General features: G+C 39.6%; 1 protein-coding gene across 2 annotated transcripts in view; it reads right to left on the bottom strand.

The window, feature by feature from the left end:
• BMPER (BMP binding endothelial regulator) overlaps positions 1–21,028 on the bottom strand; it is a 155,398-nt gene that overhangs the window by 49,312 nt on the left and 85,058 nt on the right. For both annotated transcript variants that reach the window (XM_082752317.1, XM_082752318.1), the window contains exons 11-12: positions 16,058–16,103; positions 6,079–6,408 (exon numbers count right to left, since the gene is read on the bottom strand). In XM_082752317.1, coding sequence (XP_082608443.1) covers positions 6,079–6,408; positions 16,058–16,103 — 376 coding nt within the window. The remainder of the gene's footprint in view (positions 1–6,078; positions 6,409–16,057; positions 16,104–21,028) is intronic.

Here is a 21,028-nt window from a genome sequence, read left to right as displayed (position 1 = left end):
CTACCTTATGAATGCCTTTCTGTTTCCAGTGATACTATAGAGGACACGGAGATCAGGCAGAGACTAAAATAGTTTTTATACCTGGGTGAATTTACATTAAATGAATTCCATCTTCTGCGGAGTAAATATGCATCTCATAAAGGAATGCCATTTTTGAATCATAGGGATAAAAACAATACCAAGAATCACTGCTGCTTAACTTCCATCCAAAAATGGCCTTTCTTTTAATTTTTTCCCATGTCTCATGAATGCTAATACTTCACATCTTTGCAGTGCCCTCCATCACAACCCACTTTGCTGATGTTAATTTATTCCTGTAAAATGACTAATAAACCATCATGTGTGGTGGTTAGTTAAGGATAAACACAGCAACTTGCTTTTAAACAGGATAGTCCAGATTTTACCCTTTTCTCTCTGCCTGGCCAAGAACACCAAACAACACCACTTCATGGTGCAGGACCAAGGCTTTGCTTCAGCCTTCTACATTTGCTGTGTGAGCTGGCTTAGCACCACCCTTTCCTCTTTTAAATCAGTGCTTGTCATGCTGCGATCCAAATTCTGCCCTGTGCTCATGCAAGTAATTAACATACCAGTGACTCAGTTCAAAGCTGGAACCAGAACCCTTCCTTTAGTAGCACATCCCATTGTCTCCTGTGACAATTCCTACCCACACCGCAGAGGAACAGGGTGAGGCCTAAATGGCAGTGGAGGACATAGAAGGGGAGCTTTGCCATCTGTATGCACCGTGCTGCCCTTGAGTGATTTACACCCTGTCACCAAGTGTTTGGGGGAAGATTTATCCCACAAGCTTTTGCCGATTGTTCTGTGTCAGACAGTCACCACAGTCTATTTCATCGTGTTTTCTTATCATTATAGTTATGCAATGATAATACTAATACGTACTGCAGCTGTGCCTGAAAGCAGTTTCAGATTGTCGCATAAACCCAGCATGGAAAGGGCTACTGTTGCCTACTCCAAAGGCATTTTACACCCAGACAACTGAGAAATTGTGCAAGACTGCAACTGTTAATGAGGCCAGCACAGTGGCAAGGAGGAAAGCTGTCTTTTAATCTGCTTCATACATTATCACTGCTGGACAAATTCAAATTCTGGCTGTCTTTGCTTCTGACAACATTGAACAAAACAAAACAGCTTGATTTGCAGACACCAGACTAATACTGCTGTGCTGGCATTTAGAAAAAAAGCTTGCCATTAACTTATAAACTAAGATTATTTCAGACTTGAGAATCATATAAACTTTCTCAAAGTTTGAAGTATCCAGATCCAAGTCCTCAGACATTTCTCTTCAGAAAATTACTCAATTTTTTAAGGAAGTGTTCAACTTGTTCCCCAAATGAGCTCCCTCAGAAACTGCTGACTTTAAGCAGAGTCACAACAGGTTAGTGATTTAATCCTAATTTTCCTTTATTTTTTCTTTTTCAAGTCTTGACTTACTGACTTTTAGTGAAGCCACTCATGCTTATTACAGGCTAACTCTAAAATTATCCTGAATACTTGCCTGTCCTTGGTGACAGGTAAACTAATCTTCTTGTTACGCATTGCTCTGTGAACTATAGATATGCAGACAAGAATAACGTACAATTCTGATTTCTTGCCTCAGCATATAAAAATGCACCATTAAATCTACAGATTCCTGCTTTGATTACTCAATTTGATTCAAGAGAGTTACAGTTTAGCTACAACAATTGGACATACTTGCCTCTAGCTAGAATTCATTTAATTACTCTTTGTCCTGCTGTAATTGCTCAGATGCAAGTACAGCTTTGTAACTTCACAGTGCCATGTTGTCCTTAGCTTTACTAACAAGATTTCTAGCTTTGATGAACAGCCTAGAGGTTTCTGTCCATAGCAAAGCTTCTTCCATTTCATAGAATCATAAATGTTGGAAAAGATCACAGAATCACAGAACTGTAGGGGTTGGAAGGGACCTACAGAGATCATCGGGTCCAACTCCCCTGCCAAAGCAGATTCCCGAGAGCAGGCTGCCCAGGTAGGCATCCAGATGGGCCTTGAATATCTCCAGAGAAAGAGACTCCACAGCCTCCCTGGGCAGCCTGTTCCAGTGCTCTGTCACCCTCACCATGAAGAAGTTCTCTCATGTTGGTGTGGAACTTCCTGTGCTCCATCTTGTGGCCATTACCCCTTGTCCTATCCCCACAAACCACTGAAAAGAGGTTAGCCAAATCCCTCTGTCTCCCACACCTCAGGAGTTTATAGACATTGATGAGATCCCCTCTCAGTCTTCTTTTCTCCAGGCTGAACAGACCCAGGTCTCTCAGCCTTTCCTCATAAGGAAGATGCTCCAGGCCCCGTATCATCTTTGTGGCCCTCTGCTGGACACTTTTTCAGGAGATCCCTGTCTTTCTTGTACTGGGGAGCCCAGAACTGGACACAGTACTCCAGGTGAGGCCTGACCAGGGCAGAGTAGAGGGGGAGGATCACCTCCCTTGACCTGCTGGCCACGCTCCTTTTAATGCACGCCAGGATCCCACGGGCCTTCTCAGCCACCAGGGCACACTGCTGGCTCATGGTCAACCTGTCGTCCACCAGGACCCCCAGGTCCTTCTCCGCAGAGCTCCTCTCCAGCAGGTCATCCCCCAGCCTGTACTGATACTTCGGGTTGTTCCTTCCCAGGTGCAGGACTCTACACTTGCTCTTGTTAAACTTCATTTGGTTTCTTCCTGCCCAACTCTCCAGCCGTCCAGGTCTCGCTGAATGGCAGCACAGCCTTCTGGCATGTCAGCCACTCTTCCCAGATTTGTATCATTGGCTTACTTGCTGAGGGTGTACACTATTCCCTCGTCAAGGTTGTCAATGAAGGTGTTGAACAGGACTAGACCCAGCACCAACCCCTGGGGAACACTGCTAGTCACAGGACCATGTGATCACAAGATCATCTGGCCCAAGCATTTTGGAGTAAAAAGGAAGGGTATTTAATCTAAGATAATATAAGGTGCATAATTTTGTAAGTGCCTGATTGCACCGTGCAGTGTGTGCCATTTTGTTTGCTCACGTGCAGAAAATTCTGTTGGTTTCTGTAAACCAACTAGAGCAGTGACAGATGGGATTATGCTATGGAGCGATGTTTGAAATGGTCTCTTTGGCAGACAAATTGTTTGGAAGAGTTTCTTAGTGCCTGTAACCCCCTCTTCTCTCTTTTCCTCCCCATTTCTCCCCTAATGGATGCATTTCCCATTCACTTGGACAAGAATCAGAATCCAAGTAATTGGTGAGACTTGAAGCCAGAAGATGCAGCATCTGTCCCATCTGGGGATGTGCAGAAAAAAAAAGAAAAAAAAAAAAAAAAAAAAGAAAGGAAAAAAAAACATTCTAGGAGTTACTTTTTAGGGTTTTCCAATTTTCCTCTTTCTTTGAAGGATGCTTAATCAACTTGTTACTCGATTTCTTAACTTGGCACGCTATGTGCTCTACTGCATTTAAAACAAATCCTTCTGGATTTATGCACATCACACACTGAGTTTCACATGCTGGGAAGTCCCATCAATTGTTCTGCATGATTTTTCACAGTAAAGGCATCCTCGAGAACTGGCAGAGCACTCTTTCCTAAAGATTTAGGGCCACCGTGGTATAGAAAACCTCAGCAAAACAGGTACGTGCAAAAGATCAGGACAGAAAATAAACAAAAAGCCCTCTTGCACTAGATGGACGGATGAAACAACACCAGCTCTGTGACCCTTAGCTCTCTTGTCTTCTTAACATGCAAATTTTAAACAAGGACTCAACACCATCCTAGCCAGTACCAGAAGTACCTGCCAGTGCAGGGTGCCAGAATTGCTGCTGCATAGCATCCGGGGCTACAGCTGGCGAGGAGTTTAGCCACAAAACAGGTTTTCACTGGAAAATGCCAATTCATCAGAACTGAAATGCTTCAGGGAGGCATATCAGATTCAATGAACTTGCAGCAAAACCCAGGCAGGGCTCCAAGCTGGTTTCCTGCCAGCTCGCCTGGTGGGCTGTCTGGAAGCCTGGACTCTCAGGATATGCAACTCCAGGGCAGCTCTGCCATGCAGATTGCCTTGTAGTGAGGGGCCACAACACTTCCTGAAGCTTTGGGCTCCCCTAATTCATCCAAGATTTAGCTCCCAGTTTTGCAAAGGAAAAACCAAAAATCAATGGGAATGCTAGCTGAGCTTTCAGCACCAGACTCTGCTCTTCCCAGCCCAATTTTACTATGATCTTTGCTTCTACTTCAGTGACTTTCCTTATTTTTCATTATTTCCTCCCTTCACCTCTTTCCCCCCCACACACTGGGAAAGTATGCATTTAAAACAAAATCCACATTATCTTCTGAAACATAAAATTCTCCTTTTTTTTTTTTTTTCCCTTAGCATTCAGAATTTCCTGTGGAAAAGAAATTTTGTCTTTAAACTAGTTCTACTCTGCACATTCTTCCTCTCTATAGCTTCTCTGCTGCTTATCCTGTCCCAGCAAAATGGAGTCATGTTGTTCTCTGCTGCTTTCCAGGCCTTCCGTGCTGAGGAATGGAGGACTTGGCCTATCATGCTGCCTTCAGCAACAGAAACCTAATCCTTCTCTGTTAAGGGGAGGAATTATTTAGACTATAATTTGCAGTGATTACACACTGTTTGGTATGTTGTCATATGCCATGTTTGCACTCCCTCTGCCAACACATGGACGAGGATGTGTGTAGTCATTTATTAGGCTTGCACCAGAGACAAATGGAATAGCAGCAGGATTAGCTGTCATTCATCTTCAACTGAAAACCTTTCCTTGGCCTGTGGTTGGCTAATGAAATCCACATTGCCAGAATTCATAGCATTCAGCTGGCTGCAAAGAGAAACCCTCAAGATGCTTTTAATTAGAAGTTGTGAATAATGGTCAACTTGTGTGCATTTTACAGACAGCCACAAAAATCTACATTGCCACTTTTAGGAATGAGCCCAGAGCTGGGATCCACATTATACAAACTTACATTTCCAGAGGATATATGAACAGGTGTCTAAATTCTCAGTTCAACAGTGGATGCTAGCATCCCCCTTAGAAACAAAAAACAACAACAACAACAAAAGATACTAGATAATGAGTATGACTATTCTTAACACCTGTGATCATATCACTTTATAAGAAAGATTGGTTTCACTGCAACTTGGCATTTAATTGAATTAACAGTAAAGACTATTCTTACTGAAACAGCGCTTCACTGTGCAAGTGAAATCTCCCTGGACTACAGTGGTACCTAACACATGCTAATGAGAAAATTCTTAGCTTACACTCAATATTTATCTATGCAAGCATACTATAGTCTTAAAACAGTTTTTTTCAAAATAAATGTAAATCCTCCAGTTTAGCATTTTGACAATTAATGAATATTCTAGGACTCTGACTATCTGAGAATCTGCTACCTCCCCTCTCTTTTTCTACAAGAAAAGGTGCCAGATTCTCTGAAGTTTCTGATTTCCTTTTGGTTTTGGTGCTGTGGACTCTGTTCTACACAGACAAACTCTTACTCGAACATAAAGCAAACAAAAAAAGATGATGCTAAACAGCAAATTAAGCCTTAGTTTTTAAATCATGACATCCATTTTGCTGGATAGCCTCAGTGAAATGTTTCCATAATTTGACAACCTAAACCCACTACAGCCATCAATAACTATGATCTTACACATATTGCCCACTTAGACTGTAAGTTATGTTGCTGCAACTGGAGAAAAAAAATGAATGTTTAAGAACTCATTTCATCTCTGTTCTTATCCATAAGTATCAAATGATTACCCTGAACAAACCACTCTAGTTACTGGAAGTGAAAATCATGGCACAATTGTCTGTGCAGAAAGTTATTGTTGGCTGCAGAATGAAACAGTCTAGGAAATGTTCCACAAAGATTTCAAACTCACAGCTGGATCTCTGTTTGCTGCAGAGGTTTTTAAAGAGTTATCAAGTACTTGGGTTCCTCAGATCTCTAAAGAATTATGAAATATATTTATTGTCACTGTCATGCTTTTATACTGAACACTGTTCACATTGCACTTGAGAACTTCTTCAGGGAGAAGGCACACACATGAACACTTGCCCTACCTGCTTTGGTTGTCACTTTCAGCAAATAACCATCCAAATCAATTTGAAATTGAGGTGTTTCGCAAGGTAGTGAGATACGGGTTCCATTCCACTTCACTGTGAGGTGCTGCTGGAGGCTGATAGTACTTCTGCCCAACACAAGGTCCACTGACTTTGTCCAGGAGAAAGAACGGGTCCGACGGGCATCGTTTTTTACCAGCACCTGGAAGGGCGAGGCAGAGGAGGAGCAGTCTTTTGCCAAAACGTACTGACATGTTCCCTGAAAGTTAAATGTCCGTCCATCAAAAGTGTTGTAGTGAGGGTCTCCAAACACAGTGCAAACTCCAGGCTCTGCAGGTGAGTGAGAAACAAAAGCACCATATCGGGATCAATCAAAGTCTGAAAAAAGCAGTTGATAAGAACTTAGTGGATGCTGCTCTCACCTAATCTATCTGCCCTATAGGGCAGATTTTGCTGAGTACCCATAGGAATATATTTTTTCTGAAGAACAGAAGCTTCTTGGTTTTTGTAGAAGCCTTTCCCACAACAGGTGGGAACTAAATGCCGATCAATCCTTAAATCAGCATGGGAAGGCTAACCTGTAGGTAGGTACCAAAGACAAATCTTCCAAACTCTGTGTCCATCCCTTAAACACAACATGCCACCCAAACAGCTTAAGTTGTTAAAATGCCTGTGAGATTGTTCAAATTATTTAATTTCTAGAAAATGCAAGCCTGACTCATGATGTCAGAGTAGGCAAAGCCCTGGACCTTGCTGAGTCCACATATCTCTGGACATGTGTGATGGGAACCTTCCAAGCTCGCTCCAGCTTTCCAAGCATGAAGCATCTTCTCTGAGCAATTCATCCAACCTCCTCTCACTGACAGAGAGAAGCAGACACAACTGGAATGTCTTTCACCTCGCCAGTTTTAGACATCTCTTTTAATATCTGGGGAGTTGCTCTCTGGAGGAGCCTGTCTCTTTCTGCTGCCTGCTCTGGGAGCTCAGACAAATAGCTCAGACTAAAGGCATTTCTCTCAGATGGTTAAATTCACCTGGAATGAACTCCCAACCTTAAGTTTTGTTGTGGGAGCAAAGCCTTCGTTCACAAAAGCAGAATTCAAAACATCATATGTGTATTTTTCATGTTTAGTTTGAACGTCCCCAGATAGGCAAGGGTGATTCCCCCAAATTAAGATTAATCAAACCATTTCAGCAGGACCTTACTCTGTCCGTATTTTACATAGGCACACATATAAATAGTGTATATATATTACATGTTAACATATTACATATAACATTGTACATACATACAGAATTTTTCCAAATTCTTTGTAGTACCAGCATTAAGCAGCTGAAAGCCCTATCACCAATGAAATGTGATCATTTACTACACTACCTTTTAAAATATTACAGGCTATCATGTATGCTGTTCATACACAGCTGACTTTCAGTAGTTACTGTTCTCATATTACCAACTAAAAGCCAGTCATACATGAATAGCATGATGCTATGACTATCTAAGGGCATGGTATCTCTACCAGTCATTTGCATTGTTACAAACAGAGGGAGATGTCTTAGTGATGTTTGCAGCTGTATACTGGTCAGAGATGCCACAGTTCCTAAAGGCAGAACTTGTCCACACTCATGTCAAAGATGCTGAGTTACCCTGCATTTACCCAGCAACTGACTGAATTGCTTAGCAATCAAGAAGAGCAGCAAATTTATTTGCATTTCAGCCTTTGGGTATAACAATGGGTCCTAACCACACCTCGTTGCTGCTGTTCCTGGAAGAAGTCATCTCATGACAAACTGTACACTGCTGCTGCCAGCTGAATACCCATGGGCTTAGGCTGCTTCTGAAAGATGATGCATGTTTTAAGGGGAGAGCTTGATGCAATAAAAATAAAAATTGACTCAGTAATCAGACAGCCGAGAACAGCACCAATCAAAATAAAAACAAAAATAAACTAAAAAAAAAAACTAACAAACTAAAGGAGTGGAGAGTAACAGAGGATACTATTTGTTAGCTGGAAAAAAAAAAAATCATGTCTACAAAAAAAAAAAAAAAAAAAAAGAAGAGGCATGGATGTTATGGAGAAGAGAGAATTTCTATGATGGAGTGTAACATGGCTCTGACTAAGCAATACACCTTTCTCAGCAGGTCTGTTTAGTCTAGTCAAAGTGCTATGCTAAAGCAGCTGCCATCCAGGGATACCTATAGAAGATGGGGCTGAAGGGGCCCTCAGGAAATAGCACCTCTCCCTTTTCCAGCTGTAATACAGAATCAACTATACCTATGTTGTTCCTGATAGATGTTTATCTAATCTGGTCTTATAGAGCAGTCGTAACAGAAACTCCACAGCCACCTCCTGCAACTCTTAGTTGCTTTTACTGTAAGGTCTTAAAGTCTAACCCCAGTCTTCCTCACTGCACAGTACAGTACCATCACAGAGCTGGTACCTGAGATTTGTACTTGCCACACCCCTGCTTTCTCATTAAGTCTTCAGTTAAGCCAAAAACTATTCTTGGCATCATTACTATGTTTGGCTACCAGGGAAAAAGAGTTGCAATTTTTCAAAGACGTCATGCTGACAGCTCCAACTCAAAATGAACCCCATTTGACCAACACCCCTGGAAACCACAGCCAGAAAATCAAAATGCTTAGATAAGAGAGTTCTTCTAAAAACATGCCCTTTTGTGAGTCTCCTTTTCCCATTGTTACTAATAAGAATATTAATAACTACTTTCCAAAGTCCATAAAACAATTAATTGATTGATATTTCTCCATAAATTTGAAGCTTCAAATGAAAGAAACCATAGAGTTTTTAATCACCAGTGTAATTTCTACCAACAGGAAAATGAAATCTAGATTTTATATACAGACCATATGACTTCACTGCAACTAAATCATGCTAATATGTTTCTGATTTCCTTATATAATCATGTAATTATCTGCACAATGAATATTAAGATACACTTTATTACCTTCTCAGCTCCTATTTCATTTTTTTTAAGGTTTTAGTTTTGCCTTAAGCATAACAAAAACTTTTATGAAAACAAGAAAACCATCTTTCTGAAAACAGGGAAACTATCACCACAAAACCAGCCCAAATGCCAGTGAAAATTTCAGAGACAAGAACTGCTTTTTATCTGCATTTCTACAGGACAAGAATGTGGAGATGTTATATGCGTTATTACCCAACATGCTGGGAGAGGGAGGGCAGTTCTTCACCTAGAAGTGGCTAAGAGGCAAGACATGAGAGGAACAAACATAATTTAGAGATGTGCAAGTAAAATTGATAGTACCAATGGGATCCAAAGGAAATATTTATTTTTAATTTCCAACGTGTTATGCAGAGTAATGTTGTTTTATGTTATGTTACATCATGTCACATCATATGTCAACTTGATGCAGTGCAGTTAAAATAAAAAAGAATGTATTTTGGATTGGATAGCTAAATGTCTGATCCAAGCATTGCTGTTTTCTTCAATAGACAAGAAAGCGGAGGAGGGAAAATTTACCAAAACAGCCCAAGTAATTGATTCTCTGATATCTCTGTGTAAAACATTCTTGAAAAGTTTACTAAAATTGTGAGTTTCTTAAAAAAAATTCCACATCCTGCAAGAGTGCGTGTGATAACTCAGGGACTGTCAGTAAGAAAAACTGTCTGGCCTCAAAAGAAACCTTAAATACAGGGTGTAAAAAGACTGCAAAAGTCAGACAACGTGAAAAGCATTCCAGTCATTTTTAGGTTTTGGGTTGTTGTTTATTTCCTTCTGAGAGGGTTTCAATCACATCATGTTTTATGGTTTGCCTCCGCATCCCCCCCCACCCCCCTTTTATTTTTTTTTTCTTTTGAAACAAGCCAGCCTTTCTGCTTGGCTGTTTTTGAAATCTATTGGAAGCACCAGGTCTGTAGTTAGTATTATGTGTAACTGTGTAACTTGCTTCTCTGTTGAGATGTAATGGAGGGAGAGGTATCACTGCACCTCCAAAGCTAAGCTCCGCAAGACAGGAGAGTGTGTTTTGCTAGCTTGTGCTAATGAGGCAGAGGATTGTGGGTGGTTTGGAAAAGAGGATCCTCCCCTCTTTTCCTACAGTAAATTCTTGCCAACTTATTGCAGATACTCATGTCTCTATCAGCTGTTGAGGACAGAGTTAGAAGAGGGCAATTATATCTGATGCTTCCCCCTAAGACTCTTCCAGCCTCCAACTATTTTCAGCTTAGGGACTTTCTGAGCTAGTTGTGGTTTGTCTTTATTTAGTAACATTTGATAGAGTTTTTCTCCATGAATTTATCCAGTCTCCCCTTGAACCCAGAAATATTTTTAGCATCCACAACATCCTTGAGCAAAATGCATGAAAAGCCACTGCCTCTTGATTGTTTTGAACCTGGCATTTATTGTTTTTGATGCCTTCTTTTGCTCATCTACACATTACACTTTTGTATGAAGGCAAATATACCCATGTTTCCTCTCTGTCCCTGAAAGACAGAGATTTTTAAAAGGAGAGTCCCAGAGCTATGTTTAGAAGGCTGTGATTTCCAAAGCACCTTAGGCAGTTAAGTCACTCAACTGTGATTAAACATTATTGGTAGCTGCCTGCAAACACCTCTCAACTGCTTTTAGAGATCCCATATTTAGGCTCCCAAACCAGTTTTCAAAGCTTCTGGCTTTTGTAAAAACTTCTAGGAACAAGGCAGTTTTCACATTTGTTTTTTAAACAACTAAATATGGACTTCATACTTTTCCTTTTGACAGTCTTCATGTGTGAGTCATGCAGCTTGCTTAGTTCCCACCTAAGGATCTATAGCTTACTTGCAAACTCATAATAATGTTATTTAGGTGCTAAAGTGAATACTGTGGAACTCTTGGCCAGCTCTTGGATACTACAGATCATGTGACCTATTCAATGAAATACTGACTTTCATTAGAAAATGTAACTGGGAAGGTAACTGTAGACAAGGAGCACAGGGTTTGAAAACAGGTTTTTTCCTGTACAAAACAGGAAGCTGACAAAGCAACAGCAAAGAAAAGCTCATTTTAGCACTCCTCAAGTTTTAACATGCTCTCTTAAGGAGAAAAAAAAGTGCAAAAAATCACAACCTGTTTTGGCCAGTTTGAACCAAATCTGCCAGAGGGATAAAGACAATGAAGTTCAAGTAAGTAGTATGCTAAGTAAAGGCAAGAATCACTTATTGAAATAAGTGGTTGCCAGAAAGTACCTTTATGCCTTCCAGTCAAAACCCCCACCCCCAAGACAGTATTTAGCCTTTATAGAAAGGCTAAATATATGCACTGTTTGGTGGAGGCCAGACAGTCAGCACACACATCCTGACCAGCCAAAGAGCATGAGCATATTGGCTGGCCAATTAGCACACTTGCAGCTCCAGAGCAGCCACAGGATATATTGTTTCTAGCTGGGTTTATTATTTGTTGGGATATAAAGGAAATGGGACACAAATCCATAGGAAAGCAGGCTCTGTTAGCTCTGGTGCTCGTGGAATAGCTTGCTTTATTTTTTCAGGACATCAGAGCAGTCAATTGAAGTCCAAGATGTCCAGATGTCTGGTCACACTCTTCTGGGCTTGTAGCTAGTTAAGAGTGGCCAAGAAAAATACACTTTAAATTATAACTAAAATTGTTTTGGACACTTTCTAAGTAAGGAGAGGGAGGAAAAAATAGAAGTTTACCAGTTATGGGTGTTCTGGTTGCACATCTATAATTCAAAAAGAACCCAGCTTTTAAAAAATAAAATGAAACTTTGAATGCAATTAGCCCATATGTTGAATTAAGCCCTAAATCAAACAGAACTCATTATTAACTTTTGAAAACTAGCTACAGAACATGCATAATAGAATTTCATTAGCTTTTCTTTAAAAAAAAAAAAAAAAAAAAAAAAAAAAGCCATGGAGTACTTTCCTCATAACTGCTGCATAGTACAGCTTGATATAATACACATTACAAGGTGTGGTGTCAAAAACTCCACAGGAGCCTTTATGGTCTATTTAATAAATAAAATAGCTATTCCAATTTGTCCAAATACATATTTATACAGTAGACTGTCACGGCTGAAATGGCTGAGGAGGTAAATTATGAATTTCATTCCAATATGAATAAACAATTACAGTCTTTTTGTTGATGTATTTATCCATGGCAAGGAATTAACACAAGAAACAGGCCCTACAAAAATCTGCGTGTCTGGTAGTCCTGATCCCTACTTTCATAGGTACCTACAAAGCATAATCTTGTCTTTTTTTAACCTTTTTAAATTGTTGTTTAGAGAAGTCATCAAATTTTCAGTATTTCTCAAATAAAAAAATAAATAAAATATAAAATTAAAACAAAACAAAACAAAACAATATATTGATATGTATGCAGGAAAAGGTGAAACAACCAACTTTTTAGTCCTAAGGCTGGTTGGCTGGGTCCAAATCCTCTTGAGTTTGGCTTAGTTCCATACAACATTTCATCAATTAAAAAAGCTGCTGAATGATTACTAATGCACAAAAGTTTCTGCCCCAAAAAAAGGTGTTTACTGCAAAATCAAACATATGTACTGCTAGACCTGGATGACTGCAGTACACTTTGAAAAAACTTTTCTTTAAACTTCACAATGACTTAGGTATGACTGCGTCAGGATTACTGATCATAATTAAAATATACCTACGTGATCACAATAGAAAGCTTTCATACTGCATGCCATAATTTCAGCAAAGGCTATCAATTCTTCATTGTCAAGAACAAAGATTTAGTCTTTGCTGTAAATTCCCATCTTTGTCTAGAGTTGAGAGCCATCTGCTAATATTATTTGAACTCAGGTTTAATGTTTTCTTTTTTTAATATGAAAATGACCTTGGTCTAGCACAGGATTACTAATTTATGGAATTGACGTCAGTGGTGATTTTTCTAGATCAAGCCCAAAAGAGTACATTTCATTACATTTTTACAGCAGGATAAACTAAACTGTTGAATTTTCCACTGGTATGACCACTGTGTTTAATTAGTGATAACTACACCAGCCATGGAGCTTAAACAGCAACATGCCAAAACTAACCATAGTTAACTTCAGCAACAGTAGACAAAAGGGACTCTCTAGCCTTTGTGGAGACGAGGTACTTTTTCTCTCTGCAACAAACTGCTTTGAAAAATAATCTTTTGATTTACTTTCTTTCTTTTTTTTTTTTTTTTTTTTTTTTCAGTTTAAAGTGTATCCTTTAACAACGTGACTGTTTTTGACCCACTTCATAGAAATTGGCTGCATTTAAACTGTACTCAAAGCTCTCCTGTGTACAGTATGTTCTTGTACCTCCTATGTTGTTTTTACTTTGGAAAATTAATATCTGCTGGACCGCCAAAAACGTCTGGTGTGTTAATATATGGAGAGAGAATCAGCTGAGTGGGTGGGTGAGGAAAAGGACTATGCAAGTGCGTCTTATCAGAAATGGACTCAATTGGCAAAGGTTCTAATGAGTGGACTGAGATGGTGATCATCACTGAAATACTTATGATTTTACCTTTTGCCTGTCAAAATGTTGTGATGAGATTTACAGCACTTCTGGCACAAAGATGGAATGAGTTCTTTGCAAATGGCAACTGTAATAACACTGTCGACTACCACTGCTCTATTACACTGGATATTTAAGTTTTTTGGTTACATTACCTAATAAAAGTTGGGAATGACCTTATAATGATAAAATCTTAGAATCAGTTCAGCATTAGTCTTCCTCCAAATACTAATGAGTCCACAGTGAGACTCCTCTCCAAAAAAAGAAAAAAATCATGCACAACAGAGCAGCATGCCACTGCAGGACAGTGCAATGTGTCTCCCAGTTTTACACAGAGCCAGTGCAACATAGACAAGTCCCATAAGGAGAGCCTAAGGGAACAGGTTTTTTTAGTAGCCTGAAAGCTTTGGGAGACCTAAGAGTAGTCTGTCAGTACCTACAAGGAAGTTACTGAGAAGACAAAGCCAGACTCCTTGTGGAGATGCATGGCAGACAGACAAGCAACAATGGTTGTAATTTGGAAAAAAAGGAACTTGACATAAAGAATAAAATTTTACCATGAGATGGTCAAACTTTAGAACAGTATGCCCAGAGAGGTTGTGGCATCTCCATTCTTGGAAATTCTAAAAACCTGGCTGAGCATCCTGGTCTGCGTCCAGTGCTGACACCATTTTGAGCAGGAGGTTGGCCTGCAGACCTCCAACTGTCAAGACTCCTTGAAACTACAGCCATGTCCATTTCTCTGTACTTAGATTCCCAAATATCAGGAAGGATTACTGTTTCCTCACACAGCTTGGATCCAGGCAGGTGAATGGGAGAGGTGTGTTTATGGCTGCTGAAGCAGAGTCCAAATTCCTATGCTTTCCCTAAGATTTCTCTCTCTTTACACACTTTTCCATGGCAAAAACAACTGCTCTTTAAGTAACATCAAACACCTGCCATTTCATTCACAGCAGGTATGCAAATTTCACATATTCTGCTGGCAGTTGACACTCTGCCCTTAATTTCAAATGCCTTACAATCATGGCCATTCTCTTCTTATATCATTAAGAATTTCTGACTCTAAGGTTACCTGGTTCCTAGATTAGTTGTTTTTACTTCAAACAAATGTATTTTATGCCCCTTTTCCTCTTAAAAAAAAATTATCACAAGTTATCATTCTCTAGCAGCATTTCTGAAGGAATCATCTTACTCTCTTCTTTTTAACCCCTTACAGTAGAGGAGCTTTGAGGGAAGAACCATCCTCACTGTTTACCTCACTCTCACAGTAAACTACTCATGTTACAAAAGAACACACGAGAAAGGCTAAATGGGACTGAAACATAAGAACAGAGGCAAGACAGTGATCAATAAATTTGTGACACTAATGACATGTCATGTTTGAGCAGAGGTCTATGACTATTGCATCACCCTTGAAACTAAGCATATATAAATGCTGCTACTCAGTTGAATCCTCTTTCATTTCTCCCTCTGCTTGGTATTCTTTATTTCAAGCATTTCTGATAAATTTGGATTTCATTTCATTTTGATACTAATGTCTTGCATGCCGGATTTATTTTATTACAAATTATAAGTTCAGAAATAATTGAGGAGCAGAATGGAAAAAGAAGTATTTAGTATATAAAATTTGTGCAATCCAATTGAGCTGATGAGCAAAAACAATTTGACTTTAGACAAAAGAATAGGAAACATTCTCCTTAAAAACCTATTTCTTTTTTCAGAGGCTTTCCTATAAATCATAAAGCCCCATTTTAGCAGTCTGTCCCTACTTGGTAAAATACTTAAATGTGTCCTGAAGGAAATACATAAAGGTATCCTGATAACTTCAGTGAAGACAGGTCTCCCTGTTGACTTAAATAGGACAAGCTTAAAGATAACTGCTTGCATAAGTGCTTTGCTGATTGTAAAATGTTCATGCCTGAAGTGAAGAGTAAAGGAACAAAAAGGTGATAGTGGAGCTAAACATTACACAGACAGAAGGCCAGCTTCCTACTGTTCTTTCCATTGCTGCCCCAGACTGCCTTTTTTTAAAAACGAACAACAACAAACCACTACAACAAAAAACTCTTACAAATCACCCACAAAAGTTTTGTATTTTATGTACTCTTGGATTATACTTCCTCTTTCTCCTCTCTTGCATAGCTAGGATGTAATTTACAGGTATAAAAGTCATTTGGTCCTAAAAAGTATGTCTCTATACACACTGCTTTTTACCTACAAATTTTACAGGCTAACTGTGTCCTTCAAAGAGTAACACTTCAGATTTAGTACAAATAGTGTCATTTGGGAGAAAAATGAAATTAAGTCCTTTTTTGGGGCATTTTATTTAAAATTCACAGATTTATAGGAGACAAACTCTGTAGCCAGCAATAGCCACCTGCCCTTTAGCCACATCTAAAAGAAGGCAGAAAAGCAAACTTATTTCTAAGATATTAATTTTCTCTGAAAGAATAAAAAAAGAATTTAAAAAATGTGAAGAAAGAACTTACTTTCAGTGCAAATAGGACAGCATCCTTTTCTGTTCAGGATTTTACCCTAATTGGGAGAAAGACAGGCTCATTTAATGAAAGAGTTTTTGGAGCAATGACTGTTATGTTGTAAGGCTTGATAAGCCTTTGAAAATAGTTCAAGTTGTGTTTGAACTCAATGTCCTGGTTACAGCTTCAAATATCAGGTGCTAAAAACAGACATAACTATTCAAAGAGCTTCCTGGCAGTCTTACAAGAAATGAAATACTAAAAGGGTTCTCTGTTACCACTTTTCTCTTTAGAGAGAGTGAGAGAACTTTGGACTTGTGTTCACAGATATCTAAAAGGAGACTAGTCATTTGCTTACCAAGATCACTACCTTTTCCCCCACTTCCCAAAATACAAACATTTCCTATGCACATCCTCCACACTTAGGCAATCTGCACCCCACACACATCCACACTCTCCCATGCCTTGAGATCATTCATCTTCCTACAGGAACAAAGGAAGGAAGGAGGCAATGGTAGAGATCTAGTTTGGCCAGATTTCTTTCATGGCTAAATCTTGTGGTACCTCTTACCAGATCATATTACCAATCATGGACCGAGTTCCCTGATGAAACAAATGGGCATAAATCCAAGGGCATGCAACATCTAAAAGCAAACAATTTAGTCTAATCATAGTAACATGGAAAAAAATCTCGAGTCTTTATTTACCACTGTACCCAGGCCAATTTTATTTATAGTTGTGTCTTACACAAAGCTGGCTATAAGTAGGAATCATGACTCTGTGTACATGCATTCATGCTCCTTTTCAGTCTTCCTTGAATTAAAAGATGTTCTCTCTGATTTTACTTACACTCCCAAAAGCTAACCATCAAGTCAGAGGATAGGCCTGGAAAATTTCAGACTGAACGATGTGTTTTTCCAAGCAAAAACTGGCAGGGGTTATAACAGAACTTATGGTGATATTGGAGCTCACCCACATTCCCGTACGGGGAAGGAAGAAGCATATGGAGCTGCAGTGCTCCCCAGCACCAACTCTTCAGTCCAATAGCAGTTGAACACAGAGGAAGTCCCTTTTGTGTGACCACTGCTTCTGGTCCCCACCAAGCAGGCGAACAAGGAGTGGCCAGAAAGTGTGAGCAAATGGAGCTGTGATATTCTTTGCTCCAAACACACTCAGTTGTGAAGAAAAGTTCGTGAAGACAGGCAAGGAATGGGTGGCTGGTCTGTGTGGAGAGCGAGAAGTGGGCATAGACGACATGCGTTACTGCGTTGCTTCCTGCTAACACTGCTCCCAAGTTTTGATTTTATACATGGGGAGAAATTATGTCCCACTGATTAGTGTGCTTGAGGCATCGTTGTGAGGGCACAGGAGTCAGTGTAAGCTTGACCTTGAATGTACAACTGCACATGAAGAGAATAAATTTGAGGCATCTCTGGACTTGAGAAGAGAGTTGGATTTGAGTTTCAATGGCATACAGGCAATGCTTACATTCATGTGACCACCAGGCCTCAGAGAAAAGAGCACTGAGGACCAGGCTGCAACAAAAAGACCTTTCAAGCACCTGCTAGGACAAACCCCCTCTAAGGAAGAACTGTTAAAACTGCAGAGAACTATGGAGCTGGGCAGCACTAGTATGCACTAATGGAAGACATGCAGATGAATGCCACACACCGCACACCATAGTCTTACCTCTCTGTTCCAATAAAGGAGTTGAAATCATCAGCTAAGCTGGAAGTGGCAAGAATTCAAGTGAAATTGGAATCTCCAAGGCAGCCTGCTGAGGCTGGTTACTTGAGCCACCATGTTGGCCCAAGATCCTGTTTTTGTCTTGTAGAATAAGGAAACCCATTATTACTAACATGTGCTGCAAGAGTTCATTAGCATTGAGGGTTCCCTTAGGAGTGGGCTAAGTGATGTGATCCCATTTTTCCCTAAGAATATTTATAAGCAGACCACATTTGAGTCTATTTATTTTCTGGGATTTTTCTTCTTTTTTTTCATGAGGTTTTCAATTTTATGTCTGAGGCTTTGTGTTTTTTTGTTTTGTTTTGTTTTGTTTTGTTTGTTTTTGTTTTTTGTTGCCTTTTTTATTTTTATTTTTTTAAGGCAAGACTAATTGAGGGGGTTATTTGGTTGTGCAATAGCAACAGCTGTTGTTTTTTTGTGCCTCGTTTGGCACAAGAGTAAAAACAGCAACTTTTTGTTTGTAATAATAACAGATGTGTATAACATTAAATGCTGTCTGTGCTAGAGATGGGAGAACGTGTTCTGAATAAATTTTCAACTCACTTTAAGTTCACGGGTTCAAAATTTACCCACAAAATCTAACTCTGCAAATGTCTTCACATGCCATGAATTTAATTCTATTAACTTTTGCACAGCCTTGGAGCTCAGAAAAGTCTATATGGTGCAAAATTCATCAGGCTTTCCTTTGGAAGTACAAAAAGAGATGTCCGTGACCAGTGACCATTACCACAGGCTGGCATTATTAGTGGAGAATGCAAATGCATAAGGAGAAGAGGAAAGAAGGAAAATGATAATGATGGATAATTGTAAGGGAGAAGGCACAAGGAAAAAGGGAGGCTGGAGCAGGGGTAGGACAAGTGAATAGAAAATTAGGTAAGACTAAAGAAGATCTGAAATTCAGTCTTGCTAAGTGTTGAGATTACTCCCTTTCTACAAAGTATTCAAGCATGTGTTCAAAGCAGATACAGAGGGTCTTCAGCAGGACTGGACACATGCTTAATAGTATTGCTGGATGGGAGCCATCATGTACTGCACCTTGAAGGCTGACGCTCCAGGTAACAGAGAGGGAATACCAATGTGGAGCCAATTGTCGAAGAGCCAAAAACAGGAACCATAAGCCACAGGGCTCACTAGAAGCTCAAGAAGGACTGATTTTACTATAAATATGACAGGAGGGATTGAATTTGCCAGAGATATATTGCCTTCACTGCAGATGAAAGGAAGCTAATAAAGACACTTCCTGTAATTACTGATACAGAATTAAACTCCAAAAAAGAAGCTCCAAAAGAGAAGAATAAAAGGAATGGAAAATGTGCCTAGCCCTACAAAGAAAATGAAAGAAATGGCAGAAACAGTCTCTGAAAGTATGGCAGCCTGCCACCAATAGATTGAATAATACGACTGGTTGCACAGTATTGGAAACTTTTGCACAACTGCCACTTTGAAACTTATCCTTTCTAGAAATAATTGGCTAAAATCTATATTGATAAATTAAATAATACTCCATCACAGAAAAAAAAATAATCATGTAAAGTGTATTAAGACTGCATAGTAAAGCACTTAAGGAACGATATTGTAAGTTATTATTGGATCTTCAATACTTTCACTTTCAATTGTGTATCATAACACAATTCTAATGAGATAACCTTATGTGGCCTGGCACCCTAAGGGACAGTATTTTATTCCACAGCAGACTTCAATGGACGATAGAGAGTGCATACTGCCAGAAATCTCAGGAAGAGAGAAAAAAAAATGGACTTCACACCCCTACAGTTTTCAGAGTTAGCAGTATGATATAGAGACTTTCAGTATCAGAATCACTAGTATATCTTTATCTTGAATGATGTGGTGTGTTTAATTAATGTTTATAGATTTGTGACAGAATATCTCATCAAAGAGAGCGCAGCACAGATGAAAAGTGAAAGATTTAAATCCATTAGCATATATTATTTGCTTTAAAATTAGTGAAGGTGGTACCCACTTGGAATAGGAAAATAAATCTCACTCTAGAGTTTACATTCCTTCTCCTACTTGTCTTTCCAATGTGGCTTGAAAGAGCAGAAACATTGCTTGTACCTGTGGACGAGGGTGGGCTCTCATGCAGCTAGCTATAGACTCCATTTTAAGACAGAAAGCAGGCTGACTGGTTAGATGCTAGAGGGAAGGGTGCTGCAGGATAACAAAGCTGGTATTTTCAGCCATGAGGAACTGGACCTCGTCTGAAGACTCAACTCTGAGGTTTAGGACAGTTCAGAAATTAACCTTGGAGCAGATCACGTAACGGCCAGTCAGTTGGTACATCAGTCAGCTACAGTCCCACAGGACTGCAGATGGTGAATTTTTATCCACGACTGTTTTCACTGGCTGGCCATGAACAGTAAGGCGGTTCATTTATTTACAGAAGCCACTTCAGCTGATCACCTCAATGCTTAAATTTATATATGTGGGTAAGGCTGAAGTGGTGTATTTCACTTAAGAATTAAATTAAGCCAAATTAGTTATTTCATCTCAGAAGCATCTTAATTGTTTGAAATGCATCAGTATGGGGAAAATATAAATGAGATGCAGTGTGGGCCAGGTTCAACTACAAAGAATTTGAGAAGACCTGAAGGGTCCAAGCTCTCACCTCCTGCTTATCCTGTGAATGGCTCAAAGCAAGCAAGCCTGATTACCATGGGCTTCAACAGGTTCCCAGAAGAAAAGCCCCTTATTTCACACTTCCGAGGATCTGTACAATATCTTATATGAGGCCTATTAACAGAACTGCCCTCTGCAGTGAATGCCAGAATGACAGGAAAAGGCTGTCCCGTCTTCTGAGGATGCAAACATAATTCCTACAGCCCACTGGCACAGCAGAAACAGGAGCACCAAGGTACAGGCTCTCTATTCTATCACAGCTTCTGGCTGTCAAAAGTTCACACATATAAAATTTTACAAACTAGAGTTTGTCATTTAAAATTTTATACCTAGATGTCTGTGACTCATATTTTCCCTGCTGGCTTCCAGGATGGAGAAGGAAACACTGAGAAGGTGTAATGCTAATGACTTGGCTCTCTCTTCTGCAGAGCTGTTCAAAGATCTGCCCCTACATGAGGTGCTATTTAGAGCTCCCTCTTCTGAAAGCTTGGTCCATTAAAACAAAGTAATTTGTCAGTGATGGAAATCCAAGAAACAAAAGCTGACTTTAGCTCAAGGTTTCAAGTAATGCTAATTTTTGAAGCAATTAAGTTATAATTA

This window comes from Aythya marila (genome assembly GCF_965140915.1).
Source record: "Aythya marila genome assembly, chromosome: 2".
Classification (NCBI taxonomy): Eukaryota; Metazoa; Chordata; class Aves; order Anseriformes; family Anatidae; genus Aythya; species Aythya marila.
Note: the sequence above shows the minus strand (reverse complement) of the source record. Positions and strands in the feature narration are given on the sequence as shown.